The sequence below is a fragment of the Salvelinus alpinus genome, chromosome 7 (assembly GCF_045679555.1).
Source record: "Salvelinus alpinus chromosome 7, SLU_Salpinus.1, whole genome shotgun sequence".
NCBI classification, from domain to species: Eukaryota; Metazoa; Chordata; class Actinopteri; order Salmoniformes; family Salmonidae; genus Salvelinus; species Salvelinus alpinus.
Genome location: NC_092092.1, coordinates 9929859 through 9947128, shown reverse-complemented (window position 1 = coordinate 9947128; position 17270 = coordinate 9929859). Strand labels below are relative to the sequence as shown.

Below are 17270 nucleotides of genomic sequence, written 5' to 3'. Positions count from 1 at the left end.
ACCTCTACTGGACATCGTACTTTGAAATATAGTTCGAATTTTGTACAAAAAGTTCCAACTGACCGGTAGCTTAGCAGGTAGGCTTCTCAGAACATTTCGTATTATTCTGTACGTAAATCCGAAGACACTCCATTTAGTATTATCTGTTACAAATTTGCAAAACGTACAATATGTTACGAATTTCCAAAATGTATGATATGTTACGAATTCTAGCTAGGTTGCTAACGTTAGCTGGGTTAGGGTTCAATTTGGGAATTAGGTTATAATGTTAAGGGAAGGGTTACGGTTAGGGAAAGGGTTAGCTAACATGCTAAGTAGTTGTAAAGTAGCTAAAAAGTACTAATTAGCAAAAATGCTAAAGTTGTCCATGTTGAGATTTGAACCCGCAACCTTTGGGTTGCAAGACGTTCACGTTATATGCCCACCATCCACCCTGACCAAACATCTTATATAACCCGACCAAACAAAACATAATATATTATTTTGAGTGCCGGATTTACTTCGACTATGTTACGTCTAGTCTATGACATCAGGCAGGGAACTATGGAACATTCAGGGAGGTGAGGGTATGAGGTTGAATCCCGTTGAAGGCACATTGTTTTAGAATAAAAACATTAAAACGACTGTACTATTGTTCAAATCATTTGTTTTATATAGTATAAGATTCTGTCTTAAGCATCCTAAATAATGCCATAGATTTCGTTTTGGAAAAATAGTAAAGTTGTAGGCGAAAAAGGGAAGCGTGATGTAAGATTTAAACCTGGTATTCCAACTGATTATAGGCTACTAAAGCCAACGATTTACCGCTGCACCACAAAGTTTTAGTGAAAACAGTGGAGGGAAAAAAAACGTCTATCTGATATTCACACGCTGCTATAACACTACAAAGAAGTGGAGGCTTTCTCCTTGAGCATATTATCCATAACTTGTAGGTATGAAGAATTAGGATCTGAACAGATAGTTCAGCGCTTCTGCTCTTTTCTATTACATTAACACTTGTCTTTGCTCCTATCCAGAACCTGTTACAGTAGCGAGTGAATACATTTTAGTGTTGATCCCCCAAAGGAATCGAACAAAACAACCCTGGCGTCACAAGCACCATGCTCTACCAGCTGAGCCACACAGAACCTGTAGGGGACACATTATATGGTCTATACTTGGCATGTAGGTTTCTCACTTATCGGTGGCACAAATTGTGATATGATCCTGCTTTAAATGACGTGCAGATTATAAAGGCATCATAATGCTTTCATAAATGTGTAAGAAATAATCTATAACCGTATGTCATGCTTTATAAAGGGTTCATAAGTGTTGCCTGTCAAATCACCAATGTCAAATGCGACATAACCCACTATGTAAAATATGACATAAACCTGTGCTTTATAAAGGGTGTCATAAGCACCGCTTAATAAAGGCCTTATAAATCATATTAAATTGAGGCTGCAAAAAGCATTTATAACCCTGTCGTGCATCTTGGTAGAACATTGTAATGCCAGGATATTGGGTTCAATTCCCAGGATCACCCATAAGTAAAAATGTATTCATGCATGACTGACTGTAAGTTGCTTTGGATAAAAGTGTATGCTAAATTTTATATATTAAATTTCACAAAAACATTTCTAGGATGGCACAACTCTTTCCCTCTTAGGTGCATAGTCAATTGTGGAACTGACCTCAACTTCCCCAAAATGCTGTGCCGCAGGATAACACAGACTCTAAAGTGCAGTCATGCACAGGAACACATTCAGAGGGGGTTCTTTTTAGTTTTTTTTTCTTCCAGGTTTTGGATTTCCCCAAAAAACTCTGATTTCCCCATTTTTTCACAATTACTTTTATTATAAAAACAACAAAATTAGATTTTCTGTGTTTACAACAATGCTTAAACCACATCAGGGGATGACTTTTTAGGTCTGGGAAAAATCTAAGAAACTTAGATTTTGAGTGTAGTTCCCCTTTAATTCAGTGAGCGTTCCCTGCACTGTTGTGATGTAATTTGGCAACCAATGGAATGGGTGGAGTAAAAGGCCAGCAACATTCCGTATTATTCAGAGCCCCATGAAATGACACCATATATACAATCTACAGACCCTACTGAGTATTTCCGACAATATTTTTACTGCGGCAGCCAGAATAGTTCTTGCTCTAAGCCAATACAGCAATTTGCATTGGGGGCATTTATTTGACCTTGGAACATGTTTTAAAACCCAAATGTAATGCATAGGTCACTTAAATATGAACAAATATGAATCATTGTTAATGCTTAGACAAGTATTCTTCATATCAAATCAAATTTATTTATATAGCCCTTCGTACATCAGCTGATATCTCAAAGTGCTTTACAGAAACCCAGCCTAAAACCCCAAACAGCAAGCAATGCAGGTGTAGAAGCACGGTGGCTGGGAAAAACTCCCTAGAAAGGCCAAAACCTAGGAAGAAACCTAGAGAGGAACCAGGCTATGAGGGGTGGCCAGTCCTCTTCTGGCTGTGCCGGGTGGAGATTATAACAGAACATGGCCAAGATGTTCAAAAGTTCATAAATGACCAGCATGGTCAAATAATAATAATCACAGTAGTTGTCGAGCGTGCAGCAAGTCAGCACCTCAGGAGTAAATGTCAGTTGGCTTTTCATAGCCGATCATTAAGAGTATCTCTACCGCTCCTGCGGTCTCTAGAGAGTTGAAAACAGCAGGTCTGGGATGGGTAGCACGTCCGGTGAACAGGTCAGGGTTCCATAGCCGCAGGCAGAACAGTTGAAACTGGAGCAGCAGCACGACCAGTGCATTCAGAAAGTATTCAGACCCCTTAACTTTTTGTTACAGCCTTATTCTTTTTCCTCATCAATCTACACACAATGCCCCCTATTGACAAAGTGAAAACAGGTTTTTAGACATTTTTGCAAATGTATTACAAATAAAAAAACAGAAATACCTTATTTACGTAAGTATTCAGACCCTTTGCTATGAGACTCGAAAGTGAGCTCAGGTGCATCCTGTTTCCACAACTTGATTGGAGTCCACCTCTGGTAAATTCAATTAATTGGACATGATTTGGAAAGGCACACACTTGTGTTGACAGTGCATGTCAGAGGCTGACACAATGAACATACTTGATTGAGTTTATTTGCATGTAAAAAAACAACACATACACACATGTACATACTGTACATTTGAAAAACTTCACAGGGATAACAGAAAAAAATCTGACTTATTTCTATTGTGGTCCCTAATGAGCATGGTACAAAAAAACAACACATAAATGCAGACATGACATAGAGGGAAGAGAAGTTGAGTTATTAGGGGTTGATTGAGAACGCAATATTTATTTTTTAGAAAGTTGCGATTTTCTCTTCCATCTTTTGAAGTGTCACTTAGCTTTCAAACTTAGTAGACTGACATAATGAACATACTTTCTGAGTTGCGAGTCAATCTGAATGACGGTTTATGAGAAGATCTTTTAAGTTTCACCCGTAATTACATTTGTGGTTTAATAAGTTCAACGATGTTTGTGTTCTTTCATCAATTCCATCATGTGCAGTGTCAATGGGTGTTTTGAGTGTTTTGTTTTGTTTTGAAAGGCACTTGTGTGTTTGTGTAACGGATGTGAAATGGCTAGCTAGTTAGCGGGTACGCGCTACTAGCGTTTCAATCAGTTACGTCACTTGCTCTGAAACCTAGAAGTAGTGTTGCACCTTGCTCTGCAAGGGCCGCGGCTTTTGTGGAGCGATGGGTAACGACGAGGGTCCCTGGTTCGCGCCCGTGTCGGGGCGACGGTTTAAAGTTATACTGTTACATTTGCTCATCTATATAAAATATATACCATGTATCTATAGAATATTTTATCAATAAGTGTGTAGGTTTGCGTAACAGTACTCTTCTTGCGTTGTGTACAATCATTCATCGACACGAACTCCAACTTGTAGCACCAGTCATGTAGCTTTATTCTGATAGGAACAGCACAAAATTGCACGTCATGCAATGCACGGCTCACCATCCAACTCTGCACTCACGCACCCTGGTTTGGTGCTTGTTCACTGGGCATGTAGTTACCAAAATAATACAATTACAATATAATATCTTTAACAATGTACCTGATAGGAACAGCACAAAATTGCACGTCATGCAATCCAACTCTGCACTCACGCACTGTACAAAATATACGAACCCCCCCACCACACAGTAAATTGCTAGCTAGTATTAGCTGGAATTCTCTACAACAAAATGCACAACAAATATTCACCAAAAAACGCTGCATCTTATGTGTGATGTTCGAATAACATTTACAAATAAATTGATATAAATTGTACATTTAAATCATCACTTGGGAGTATAAAATTCACTTTTGAAGGACAGTGCTTTACATCCAACAACTTTCCGCTGGTTTGGTGCTTGTTCACTGGGACAATTCTAACCCGAAACATCCTCCCTCGTAAGAAAGCTACACAAACCAGCCAATAAGATGGCATGTTGAGTAGGTGAAGGCAAAACAAAACAAAAACCAAAAACCCATTGCCTTAACAATTAAGTGGCAAGGGGAATCACCAATATAACCCTGTGACATTTGCATATTCAAATGACAATACATTTTTAAACGTAACCTTTAATTAACTAGGCAAGTCAGTTAAGAACAAATTCTTATTTACTATGACGGTCTAGGAACAGTGGGTTAACTGCCTTGTTCAGGGGCATAACGACAGATGTTTACTTTGTCAGCTCGGATATTCGATCTAGAAATCTTTCGGTTACTGGCCCAACGATCTACCCACTTGGCTACCTACCTACCTACCTGCCTACCTACCTACCTGCCTGCCTGCCTACCTACCTGCCTGCCTACCTACCTGCCTGCCTACCTACCTACCTGCCTGCCTGCCTGCCTGCCTACCTTCCGCCCCAAGAGTATTTCTGTTACCCAACATTGTTTCTTAACTGGTTATAATAAACGGTGCATGCTTTTCGTGTCTTATAATGTGTTAATGAAACATTTTTTTTTATATATTGTAGACTATGCTGAACAGCAATAAAGAAAGAACTGAAAGACCTTCCAGTGTGCGTGTGTGTGAGAGAGAGAGTATCTTGCCAGTTGCTCCTCCAAGCTGTAGATGGCGATATGCTCTGAAATATCGCGTCATTGGCACGACTGTATCTTTCTATCAATGACGTGGACTTTCATTGTAAGAATTTACTGCAGCCTCGCTACTTATACACAATATATTTGTCTGCGATTTAATGCGATTTAATATATTTGTCTGCGATTTCTCGACTATTTTGACAATTGTCTATAAAGTAGCCATTCTTGTAGTATTTATTAGTAGGAATAGAAGGTCTGAGACGTTTGAAAACGGTGGTGAATTTCTCAGTGAAACAGGTAAGTACTTTCACTAACGTTACTGTACCAAGAAAAGGTTACTTTGCTGCGCTGTCACTACGTTAGCTGCCAACGTAGAAACGGTAGCACACTAGAAGAGAAACAAAGTGTAACTTTAGCTAGTCAGCTTAATTACTAAGTAATTGCAATGACATTAAAATAAGGTTGGAACAACGTATCTTACGGTAGCTAGCTCCTGTATGCTTTCTCAATTTGTTTGCCTAGATAGGCTACAGATAGCAAACCATGGTAGTCAACATGTCAGTTAGCTATTCAATTATGTTTGGAAGTTTTCACAATCATTTGTATTCTCCCCCAGCCCCCACCCAAAACTCAGGATGAGTAAAAACAAGGTGTTGAATCTGAAGGACAAAATCGATGGCAACGAGATGGATCTGAGCCTCTGTAACCTCACTGAAGTTCCTGTTAAAGAACTGGTAGGCCAACAACGACACACTCACACCACATTACTTTTTATAACGCCATGTATTATAGGCAGTAGTCTTGTTGTCATACTGTTATGTGTGTGCTTTCAGGCTGCCTTCCCGAAAGTTACAGTCCTGGATCTGTCCTGCAACAACATCACCTCCCTGCCTGTGAGTAACCTTGAATGACCTCAGCCCCAAAGCCAAACACTGGTCACCACAATCTTCAGTTCGGTCAGTTGTGTTAGTGCTTGACTGGAACTAAATCCTGCTCACAGTGTTGCTCTCCTCTGAAGACAAGTGGCTAATGTCTTTAAAGTAGATATTCTTTAAAGACTAATGTATGGTAGCCAACCCAGCCAGAGGGTCAAGGAGTTGTACTACAGTGTGTTAACAAGAGGTATATGGGTAGAGGAGGAGAGGGGTGTAAGAGTTAGCAGCACTAGTGTACCTTGAGTTTCCTCTGAGCGTTGAACTTGCGCAGACATTCCACTGTCTCCTGTCTGTGGATCATAGAAGCCACGGCGGAATGATGCTGTAGGAGGGGAGAGAGATGAGTATTACAGACTGTACATAACTGTGTGTGTGTGTGTGTGTGTGTGTGTGTGTGTGTGTGTGTGTGTGTCCAGCTGGAGTTCTGCAGCCTGAGCCACCTGGTCAAGGTGGACCTCAGTAAGAACCAGCTGACTGTTCTACCTGATGATCTGGGTCGCCTTGGCAACCTGCAACACCTGGATCTGTACAACAACAAGCTGACCATTCTGCCGGTCAGCTTCTCACAGCTCAAGGTAGGTAATACACACACACTAGAACTTGGAATTGCCAGGGACCTCATGATACTAAACGGTATCTAACCACTGAAGTCATTAACCAGACAATGATCACTATTTAATTAGAAAACAAAAGGAGTTAGCATGTTTCACCATTGGCACCCATGTAACTTTTTTTTTTACTAGGTAAGTTGGCTGAGAACACATTCTCAATGACCTGGAAATAGTCATGAGCCAATTGGAAGCATTAGGTGGCCACACCCCTACGATGTGCCATTAGATCTTTAGTGACCACAGAGTCAGGACACTCATTTAACATCCCATCTGAAAGACAGCACCCTACACAGGGCAATGTCCCCAATCACTGCCCTGGAGCATTGTGATATTTTTAGACCAGAGGAAAGAGTGCCTCCTACTTGCCCTCCAACACCACTTCTAGCAGCATCTGGTCTCCCATCCAGGGACTGACCAGGACCAACCCTGCTTAGCTTCAGAGGCAAGCCAGCAGTGGTATGCTGCTGGCCAAGATCTGCCTGGGTATAGTAGTTAGTTCCCCTCCCAAGCTCTTCTGGAGCAATAGTTCTAGTAGGCAAACTACAGCACAATATAAGGCTCATGTTCACTGATGACATTCTGCTGGAAATAAATTTGACCTGGAACTAGAGTGAATTTATTCAGAGCAATTACGAGTCCCAAATAAGTGGTCTTAATGCGTGGGTGTATGGAAATACTGCTGACTTGGCAAAATGAGTTAGTGATGATACTTCTCATGTAATAGAGGAAAAATAGACATTTCCCAAACATCAGCGTACAGACAGCCCAAATGTACTCACCCCCTGGGTTTCAAAGTCCCAGTATTCTCCTGCCATTTTTACTACTATTATTAATTAATATGGGAATCTGCTTAATTCTATAATATATAGCAATATTTACTGTTAATTTATTTTTGGTGGACACAGATATTAATCTGAAAAATGTGTAAAGCTCTGTGAATGAGCTGGGAATAAACTTTGAATCCAACCATCAACAGTATGAAAGGCTAACTGTACTCAGCCAATCCATAACCTTTTACGACAATCTGAAAATTCTATTGTTAGACAGTTAATTACAAACAGTTTTAAAAACATTAAGTCATATGTGCCTTTCATCACCAAGACTACACAGTAAACTCTACAATTAGCCAGTTATCTTTGAGCTGGGTAAAATTGGTGAACTCAACACGACCACAGTGGTATATGGATGGAGGTTGAAGACAGAAAACACTTTACACAGTCTCAACAGTCTTCTTTTTTCCCCTTTGTCTGCATGTGTGTTTGTGTGCGCAGAACCTGAAGTGGCTGGATCTGAAGGACAACCCTCTGGAAATCAACCTGGCCAAGGCTGCAGGAGACTGTCTGGACGAGAAACAGTGTAAACAATGTGCTGCCAGGGTAAGACTGGGAGGGAGAGAGAGATGGGAAGGTAGGCAGAGGGAAGTTGAGGAGATTCAGCAACTCTTGGAGGACAATGGAAGTTGATAATAAAGTTCCTTCTTTCTTCAAAAGAAGCAAAGAGATGACATTTTTATTTAACAAGGAAAGTCAGTTAAGAACAAATTCTTATTTACAATGACGGCCTACCCCGGCCAAATCCTAACCCAGATGATGCTGAGCCAATTGTGCACTGCCCTATGGGGCTCCTAATCATGGCCAATTGTGATACAGCCTGGAATCAAACCAGGGTCTGTAGTGATGCCTTTAGCACTGAGATGCAGTGCCTTAGACCACTGCGCCACTCAGGAGGACAGTGAGAGGAAGGAGACGTTGAGATGGACTAGAGGTTTGTTGGGTTCTAGCATGGTGCAGTGTCATTTCAACTACAATGTGATTGTAGGTTCTCCAGCACATGAGGATCCTTCAGGAAGAGGTAGACAAAGAGAGGGAGCGGCGCCTCCTAAAGAACAAAGGTAGGTACTACGATACCGTTGAACAGTGGTCAGTCATCGGGCTCCGCCCGGGTCTGCGTCCAACATGGCGCCCTTTTCCCTCTGTAGTGCACTACTTTTGACCAAAGCATAGGGCTCTAATCAAAAGTAGTGCACTATATGGGGAAAAGGGTGCCACTTGAGACATAGCCTAGGATTGCTAGAAGCTATCAAATAAAATGCTATTGGTCACATACACATTTAGCAGATGTTATTGTAGGTGTAGCGAAATGCTTGTGTTCTTAGCTCCAACAGTGCAGTAATATCTAACAATACACACAAATCTAAAAGTAAAAGAATGGAATTAAGAAATATTAGGATGAGCAATGTCGTAGTCCGGAGTAAAATATGTATATGTGTGTGTGTGGTAGGCTGTATAGACAGTATGAACAGTATGTGGATATAATATGTAGTATATCTGAAGAATACGTGGATAGAATAGTATATGTACAGTAATAGTTGAATAGGATGGCATAGACTAGAATACAGTATATACATTTTGAACAGTATGTTAACATTATTTAAGTGACCAGTGTTCCATTGTTAAAGTGACCAGTGTTCCTTGACTATGTACATAGGGCAGCAGCCTCTAAGGTGCAGGGGTGAGTAACCGGGTGGTAGCTGGCTAGTGACAGTAACTAAGTTCAAGTCAGAGTACTGGATGTAGGCCGGCTAGCGATGGCTATTTAACAGTCTGATGGCCTTGAGATAGAAGCTGTTTTTCAGTCTATTGGTCCCAGCTTTGATGCACCTGTACTGCCTCGCCTTCTGGATGATAGCGGGGTGAACAGGCCGTGGCTCGGGTGGCTGAGGTCCTTGATGATCTTTTTGGCCTTCCTGTGACCTTGGGTGCTGTGTAGCGTTGCACATTTTGGGGAATATTCAGAGATGGAAACTTTCTGTGGGAATATATGGGAATTAACGGAAATTTATGAAAATTAATATTATTTAAATGTAGATGTTTTTTGCATTGGATATATTTACCATATCATATGGAGACAGAAACATAAACCTTTTACCTTATCATAAGTAGACATAATTGCAAATGATTAAATCCTTCCAATAGAAATAAAAAAAACTATTTAGTTACAAATTGAACTTTAACAATATGAGTTGACTCTTCACATGGGATGATTTCACTGAACAAAAGAAAGGAAATATTGAATGATCCCAAAGATCCATCACATGTCCCAAAAAATGTTTTCAACATACATCTGTAAAATGATAGTGTAGAAACTAAAGCTTTGGTTGTCTTCCTCTCAGGCTTCCATTTCTTCTCCCCGGACCTCATCAATGTCCATATCTTGAACATCAGACTCTGAGGCCTCATCTTCTCTGTCACTTTCCAACTTTGTTGAGGATGGCTCGTTGTCAGGCTCAAAAGCCAAAAATTTGCCCAGATGGCCACCAATTGTCAACCCTTGTATTGTTCAGCCTGTTGCGTGCTTTGGTGTGTGTGTTCCCAAACAAGGACCAGTTGCGCACTGAGGCGGCCGATTGTTGGTGGGATTTGGAGGATGATGGAGGCAACAGGGGAAAGATCCTCTGATCCACAAAGTCCCTACCACCAGGTGGCTGATGAGATATGTTGGCACGACTGCCATATTGCATCTCCATCCCAAAGCCCTTGCTTGGAAGTGTACTTCGTCAGACTGCCAAGAACATTGCCCTTATCCAGGCCAAGGTGGTGAGACACGGTAGTGATGACACCATAGGCCTTGTTGATCTCTGCACCAAACAGGATGCTCTTGCCAGCGTACTTGGGGTCCAACATGTACGCTGCGGCGTGTATGGGCTTCAGGCAGAAGTCGTCACGCTTTTTGATATATTTCAGAACTGCAGTTTCCTCTGCTTGGAGCAACAGTGAAGTGGGCAGGGCAGTACGGATCTCTTTTACATCTGCAAGCAGAGTCTGAACATCAGACAGGGTGGCATTGTCTCCCTCAATCCGTGCAATGGCTACTGCTATAGGTTTCAGGCTGATTACCACTCTCTCCCAAAATACATCATCCAGGAGGATCCTCTTGATGGGGCTGTCCATATTGGCAAACTGTGATATGGCCATTTCTTGGAGAGACTCCTTCCCCTCCAGGAGACTGTCAAACATGATGACAACACCACCCAAATGGGTGTTGCTGGGCAGCTTCAATGTGGTGCTCTTATTCTTCTCACTTTGCTTGGTGAGGTAGATTGCTGCTATAACTTGATGACCCTTCACATACATAACCATTTCCTTGGCTCTCTTGTAGAATGTATCCATTGTTTTCAGTGCCATGACGTCCTTGAGGAGCAGATTCAATGCATGAGCAGCACAGCCAATGGGTGTGATGTGAGGGTAGGACTCCTCCACTTTAGACCAAGCAGCCTTCATGTTCGCAGCATTGTCTGTCACCAGTGCAAATACCTTCTGTGGTCCAAGGTCATTGATGACTGCCTTCAGCTCATCTGCAATGTAGAGACTGGTGTGTCTGTTGTCCCTTGTGGCTGTGCCCTTGTAGAATACTGGTTGAGGGGTGGAGATGATGTCGTGAATTATTCCTTGCCCACAAACATTCGACCACCCATCAGAGATGATTGCAATACAGTCTGCTTTCTCTATGATTTGCTTGACCTTCACTTGAATTCTGTTGAACTCTGCATCCAGCAAATGAGTAGATAAAGCATGTCTGGTTGGAGGGGTGTATGCTGGGCGAAGAACATTCAGAAATCTCTTCCAATACCCATTGCCTGTGAGCATCAGAGGTGAACCAGTTGCATACACAGCTTGAGCACGACATTCATCCTCATTTCTTTGACTACGTTCCTCCATTGAGTTAAAAAAACGTCTGATTCCAGGAGGACCATGAGCTGTTGCTATCAATAAGGTGTCTGATTCATAATTTTCACCTTGAATAGAAGTGGAGGGACTTTTGTCAGAGGTTGCTTGTTGTGAGCGCTGAGGGACCTTTATGCACTTGGCCAGATGATTCTGTATCTTTGTTGCATTCTTCACAAATGATTTGGCACAGTATTTGCAAATGTACACAGCTTTTCCTTCTACATTAGCTGCAGTGAAATGTCTCCACACATCAGATAGTGCCCGTGGCATTTTTCTGTTGTGCCTTCTTCACCACACTGTGCGGGTGGACCATTTCAAATAGTCAGTGATTGGTACGCAGAGGAACTTGAAGCTTTTCACCTTCTCCACTGCGGCCCTGTCGATGTGGATAGGGGAATGCTACCTTTGCTGTCTCCTGAAGTCCACGATCTGCTCTTTCGTTTTTGTGGACGTTGAGGGAGAGGTTATTTTCCTGGCACCACTCCGCCAGGGCCCTCACCTCCTCACCTAGGCTATCTTGTGGTTGTTGGTAATCAGGCCTACCACTGTTGTGTCGTCTGCAGACTTGATGATTGAGTTGGAGGCGTGCGTGGCTACGTAGTCATGGGTGAACAGGGAGTACAGGAGGGGGCTGAGCATGCACCCATGTGGGGCCCCTGTGTTGAGGATCAGGGTGGTGCAGGTGTTGTTTCCTACCTTCAGCACCTTGGGGCAGCCTGTCAGGAAGTCCAGGACCCAGTTCCACAGGACGGGGTCAGACCCAGGGCACCGAGCTTAATGATGAGCTTGGAGGGTACTATGGTGTTGAAGGCTGAGCTATAGTCAATGAACAGCATTCTTGCAGTGCGATGGCGATTGCATCATCCGTGGCTCTATCGGGGCGGTATGCAAATTACAGTGGGTCTAGGGCAGGTATTCCCAAACTAGCCTCGTTTCACGCAATGCCATCGGCGGTACGCCAAATACAACTGTGATTCACATTTTCAAACAGTACATTTATATTTTCCAATGGGGCTATACATTTGGTTGAGGTTTTTTTCTCGCCTGAGTAGCCTCGTTTCACTGCCAAAAATAAAATTAAAACATCTAGTGTTCAGCGAAATAACAACACAATGTCAAATACAGGTAGCCTAGTCAAATAATTAACATCCAATCACATTAACTGTTACTCTCTTGCGGGAAACCTTCACTCTTGTGCAGACATTTAGAAACGAAACATAACTATTTGAAAAATAAGCCACGGGAGTTTTTGGAGCGAGAATAAAGACGACTTTCGAGTAGTAAGACGTGTAAAAGCAACAGATACCATTAATAAGAAGGGACTAGAAGCCTCTTATATGGTGAGTTACCGAGTGGCTAGAACAGGCAAGCCCCATACTATTGTGGAGGACTTAATTCTTCCTGCTGCTGCGGATATGGCTGGGACAATGCTGGAGCAAAAGGCCCCAAAAACTATACAATGTCTTCATCAAACACTGTTTCACGACACATCAGTGACATGGCAGGAGATGTTTTGAAACAATTACTGCTTCACATACAAGCCAGTGAATTATATGCATTACAGCTGGATGAGTCAACAGACATGGGGGGGCCTGGCACAGCTCCTGGTATATGTCCTTTACATTTATGGGGGGTCAATTAGGAAAGACATTCTCTTCTGCAAACGACTGGAAACCAGGACAACATGAGAGGATATTTTTTAAGTACTGGACAGCTTTGTGACATCAAATGAACTTTGGTGGTCAGGATGTGTTGGTATCTGTACTGATGGCGCAAAAGCCATGACAGGGAGACATAGTGGAGTGGTAACGCGCGTGCAAGCAGTTGCTCCCGACGCCACCGAGAGGCTCTTGCTGCCAAGGGAATGCCTGACAGCTTGAAAGACGTTTTGGACACTACAGTGAAAATGGTTAACTTTGTTAAAGCAAGGCCACTGAACTCTCGTGTATTTTCTGCATTATGCAATGATATGGGCAGCGACCATGTAATGCTTTTACAACATACAGAAGTGCGCTGGTTATCAAGGGGCAAAGTATTGACACGCTTTTTTGAATTGAGAGACGTGCTTAAAGTTTACTTTACTGACCATAATTTTCACTTGTCTGACCGCTTGCATGATGAGTTTCTCACACGACTGGCCTATCTGAGTGACATTTTTTATCACCTGAATGATCTGAATCTAGGATTACAGGGACTCTCCGCAACTATATTTAATGTGCGGGACAAAATTGAGGCTATGATTAAGAAGTTGGAGCTCTTCTCTGTCTGCATTTGTAACGGATGTGAAATGGCTAGCTAGTTAGCGGGTACGCGCTAGTAGCATTTCAATCAGTTACGTCACTTGCTCTGAGACTTTAAGTAGGGTTTCCCCTTGCTGTGCAAGGGCCGCGGCTTTTGTGGAGCGATGGGTAACGACCGTGCTTCGTGGGCAACCGTTGTTGATGTGTGCAGAGGGTCCCTGGTTCGCGCCCGTGTCGGGGCGAGGGGACGGTTTAAAGTTATACTGTTACACATTAACAAGGACAACACAGAGGGCTTTCCATAATCGTATGATTTTTTTGTGTGCAACTGAACTCAAGCTTACGGACAATGTCAAATGTGATATAGCGACGCACCTGAGTGAGTTGGGTGCGCAAATACGCAGGTACTTTCCCGAAACGGACGACACAAACAACTGGATTTGTTATCCCTTTCATACCCTGCCTCCAGTTCACTTACCGATATCTGAACAAGAGAGCCTCATCGAAATTGCAAAAGGCAGTTCTGTGAAAATTGAATTTAATCAGAAGCCACTGCCAGATTTCTGGATAGGGCTGCACTCAAGAGTGTTCTGCCGTGGCAAATCGTGCTGTTAAGACACTGATGCCCTTTTCAACCACGTATCTATGTGAGAGTAGATTCGTGGCCCTCACTAGCATGAAAACTAAATACAGGCACATACTGTGTGGAAAATGATTTAAGACTGAGACTCTCTCCAATACAACACAACATTGCAGAGTTATGTGCGTCCTTTCAAGCACACCCTTCTCATTAACCTGTGGTGAGTTATTCACATTTTTTTTATAAACAAATAAGGTTTTATATGTAAGATGTCTAACTAAAGAGCTAAATTATTGATTATTATATTATTATTTGTGCCCTTGTCCCATAAGAGCTCTTTGTCACTTCCCACAAGTCGGGTTGTGACCCAAAATCTCACTCATTCTTATATTTAATATATGTATCGTATAGTGTGTGTGTGTGGCAGGCTTACAATGATGGCAAAAAACAACATTTGAGAGTGCGCTGACCCTGGTGCTAGAGGGGGTACGCAGCTGGAGGTTGAATGTTTGAAGATGTACGGGACTATAAAAAGTTTGGGAACCACTGGTCTAGGGTGTCAAGTGAGGTGATATGATCCTTAACTAGCTTCTCAAAGCACTTCATGATGACAGAAGTGAGTGCTACCGGTCGATAGTCATTTCATTCAGTTACCTTTTGCGTTCTTGGGTACAGGAACAATAGTGGACATCTTGAATCAAGTGGGGAAGGCAGACTGAGATAGGGAGAGATTGAATATGTCCGTAAACACTCCTGCCAGCTGGTCTGTGCATGCTCTGAGGACGCGGCTAGGGATGCTGTCTTGGGCCGGCAGTCTTGCGGGGGTTATCACGTGGTTAACATGTCTTACTCACGTCGGCCACGGAGGAGAGCCCACAGACCTCGGGAGTGTCCAGCGTTGGTGGCACTGTATTATCCTCAAAGCGGGCGAAGAAGGTGTTTAGCTTGTCCAAGGGCAAGACGTCGGTGTCCGCGACGCTGCTGGTATTCCCTCTGTAATCCGTGATTGTCTGGAGTCCCTGCTGCATACGTCTCACTATGGGTTCACTCGTGATATTTCATACTGTTTTAACATTGTTAGCTCAGAGCAGCTGATAGTCAGTAATATCTAGCTTGCCATGATTATAGCTAGGAATTTGATTAAATTCAATAAACATTATTATTCCCCACTGGGCAATCATTGAACGAGACAACAAACATGTTAATGGAAGCCGCAGGAGAGTGTACAAAACATTAAGAACACAGAGTGAACATATAAAAACGTATGTTCATCTTTTTTCATGGCATTAGAACTGGAAAAGAAGAAAGAGACGAAACAGAGAGAGAGGGAGGCGAAAGAGAGGGAGGCTCGTAAACGAGAGAAGGCAGAGGGGAAGGAGAGGAAGAGGAAGGAGTACAACGCTCACATGGCTGCCTTAGCTGTTCAGGAACAGAAGAATAAGAGAAAGGAGGAGAAGAAAAAGCGGAATGGACAGATGGCAGCAGGTATGTAATGGGCGCGTTCCAGGTTGACATTAATGCAGTCGTGCAGTGCACGTGTTGACTATACAGCGAACATCACTTACTCACTTCTCTCTCTCCAGATAAGAAAGCAGCAGCTGAATCCACCCCCAAAGCCCAACGACGTTCTCTCATTGGCCTGCTTTTCAAGCTCCTCCTCCTGGTGCTGCTGGGATTGGCTGGAGTTGTCGGGGTATGTCATCTGACAGGGCTAAAGAAGGAGGCGGTGTGCGCGCCAATCAACATTGCTGTGGATGACGGCCTATCCTGGATCCGGGAACAGGAAGTAGATTTGAGGGTCAGAGAGCTGGTACAGGAAGTGGATATAAGAGCCAGAGAGCTGCTGCAGAAACTAACCTCTCTGGCGCCGCATTTCCTCGAACCGCTCGGCATGGCACCCAGGGCAACGGAACCTGTGGAAACGTTAGAAAACTGAGTAAGGAAGGAAGGTAGGACTGACGAGAAAAAAAGAAAGATAGACGACCAGCTTAAATTCCTATGGAATTGTCCTTTCGTCGCTCCTGGTTTCCTCTGTTTTGTATGCTCTCTTTTTAACCAGTGGATGTCTGTGTCACAAGTTACTCACACCCCAGTCTCACACCCTAGTTCCCTAAAGTGTGGGACTCTATTGCAAAGTAGTGCACTATTAAAAAGGGAATAGGTTGTGATTGGAGAATTTCCGTGTGACTCATATGCACACTCCCAAGTCAACCCCCAGCCCCTACTACCCCCTAGGCACGGTAGATCTGAAAGGTCTGGATAAGTGTATTCAATATGGTGAAAACTCAAACTTGCCCATCAGAGGGCAAGGTCAAGATACAATATATATACACACACCTGTGCATTCCTTTCATATCTACACAGGTGCACAGGGCGTAAAGGGTAGGGGTTGATTTGGGATTGGGCAATAGTAACAGACCTCGTCTGTGCTGCGTCAAAGTCTTAAGAGTCCAACTGGGCCTCCCGAGTGGCGCAGCGGTCTAAGGCACTGCAGTGCTAGAGGCGTCACTACAGATCCGGGTTAGATCCCCGGCTGCGACCGGGAGACCCATGAGGCGGCGTACAATTGGCCCAGCGTCGTCCGAGTTAGGGGAGGGTTTGGCCGGATGGGATGTCCTTGTCCCATTGCGCTCTAGCGACTCCTCGGTCGTCAGTTGCACAGTGTTTTTCCCGACACATTGGTGCGGCTGGCTTCCGGGTTAAGCAGGCAGTGTGTCAAGAGGCAGTGCGGCTTGGCATGGTCATGTTTCGGAGGACGCATGGCTCTCCACCTTAGCCTCTCCCGAGTCCGTATGCGAGTTGCAGCGATGGGACAAAACTGTAACTACCAATTGGATATCACAAAATTGGGAGGCAAAAGGGGTCAAATAATCATTAAAAAAAATTGAGTCCAACTGCCAATCAGAGCCAGGTATTGGCCAGAATTTGAGCCAATCGGATCATATCATAAATGGTATCTGTGGTTGGTTGGGGCAGTCTGAGCATGTGCAGTGAGGCTGTAAATATTGAGTAATCCTGTGTCTTCCATCTGGGGCAAGTTGGCTGCACTCATTTCTGTAACGCTACATCTCTGCTCAAGGACTGTCAACATCAATAAATGCCTGTAAGCTGGA

The 17270-nt window shown here is 43.4% G+C and overlaps 1 protein-coding gene and 1 long non-coding RNA gene across 2 annotated transcripts in view; one reads left to right on the top strand and one right to left on the bottom strand.

Moving 5' to 3' along the window:
• LOC139580438 (uncharacterized) overlaps positions 1 to 6390 on the bottom strand; it is a 21428-nt gene extending 15038 nt beyond the window's left edge. Inside the window, exon 1 of the long non-coding RNA XR_011676038.1 lies at positions 6238 to 6390. This is a non-coding gene — a long non-coding RNA (uncharacterized lncRNA). The remainder of the gene's footprint in view (positions 1 to 6237) is intronic.
• LOC139580436 (leucine-rich repeat-containing protein 59-like) lies at positions 5100 to 17270 on the top strand. The gene is made up of 8 exons (XM_071409104.1): positions 5100 to 5361; positions 5681 to 5798; positions 5898 to 5957; positions 6416 to 6574; positions 7882 to 7986; positions 8429 to 8501; positions 15448 to 15642; positions 15741 to 17270. Exons 2-8 carry the CDS (start codon positions 5700 to 5702, stop codon positions 16091 to 16093), a joined length of 1044 nt encoding a protein of 347 aa, XP_071265205.1. The 5' UTR covers positions 5100 to 5361; positions 5681 to 5699; the 3' UTR covers positions 16094 to 17270.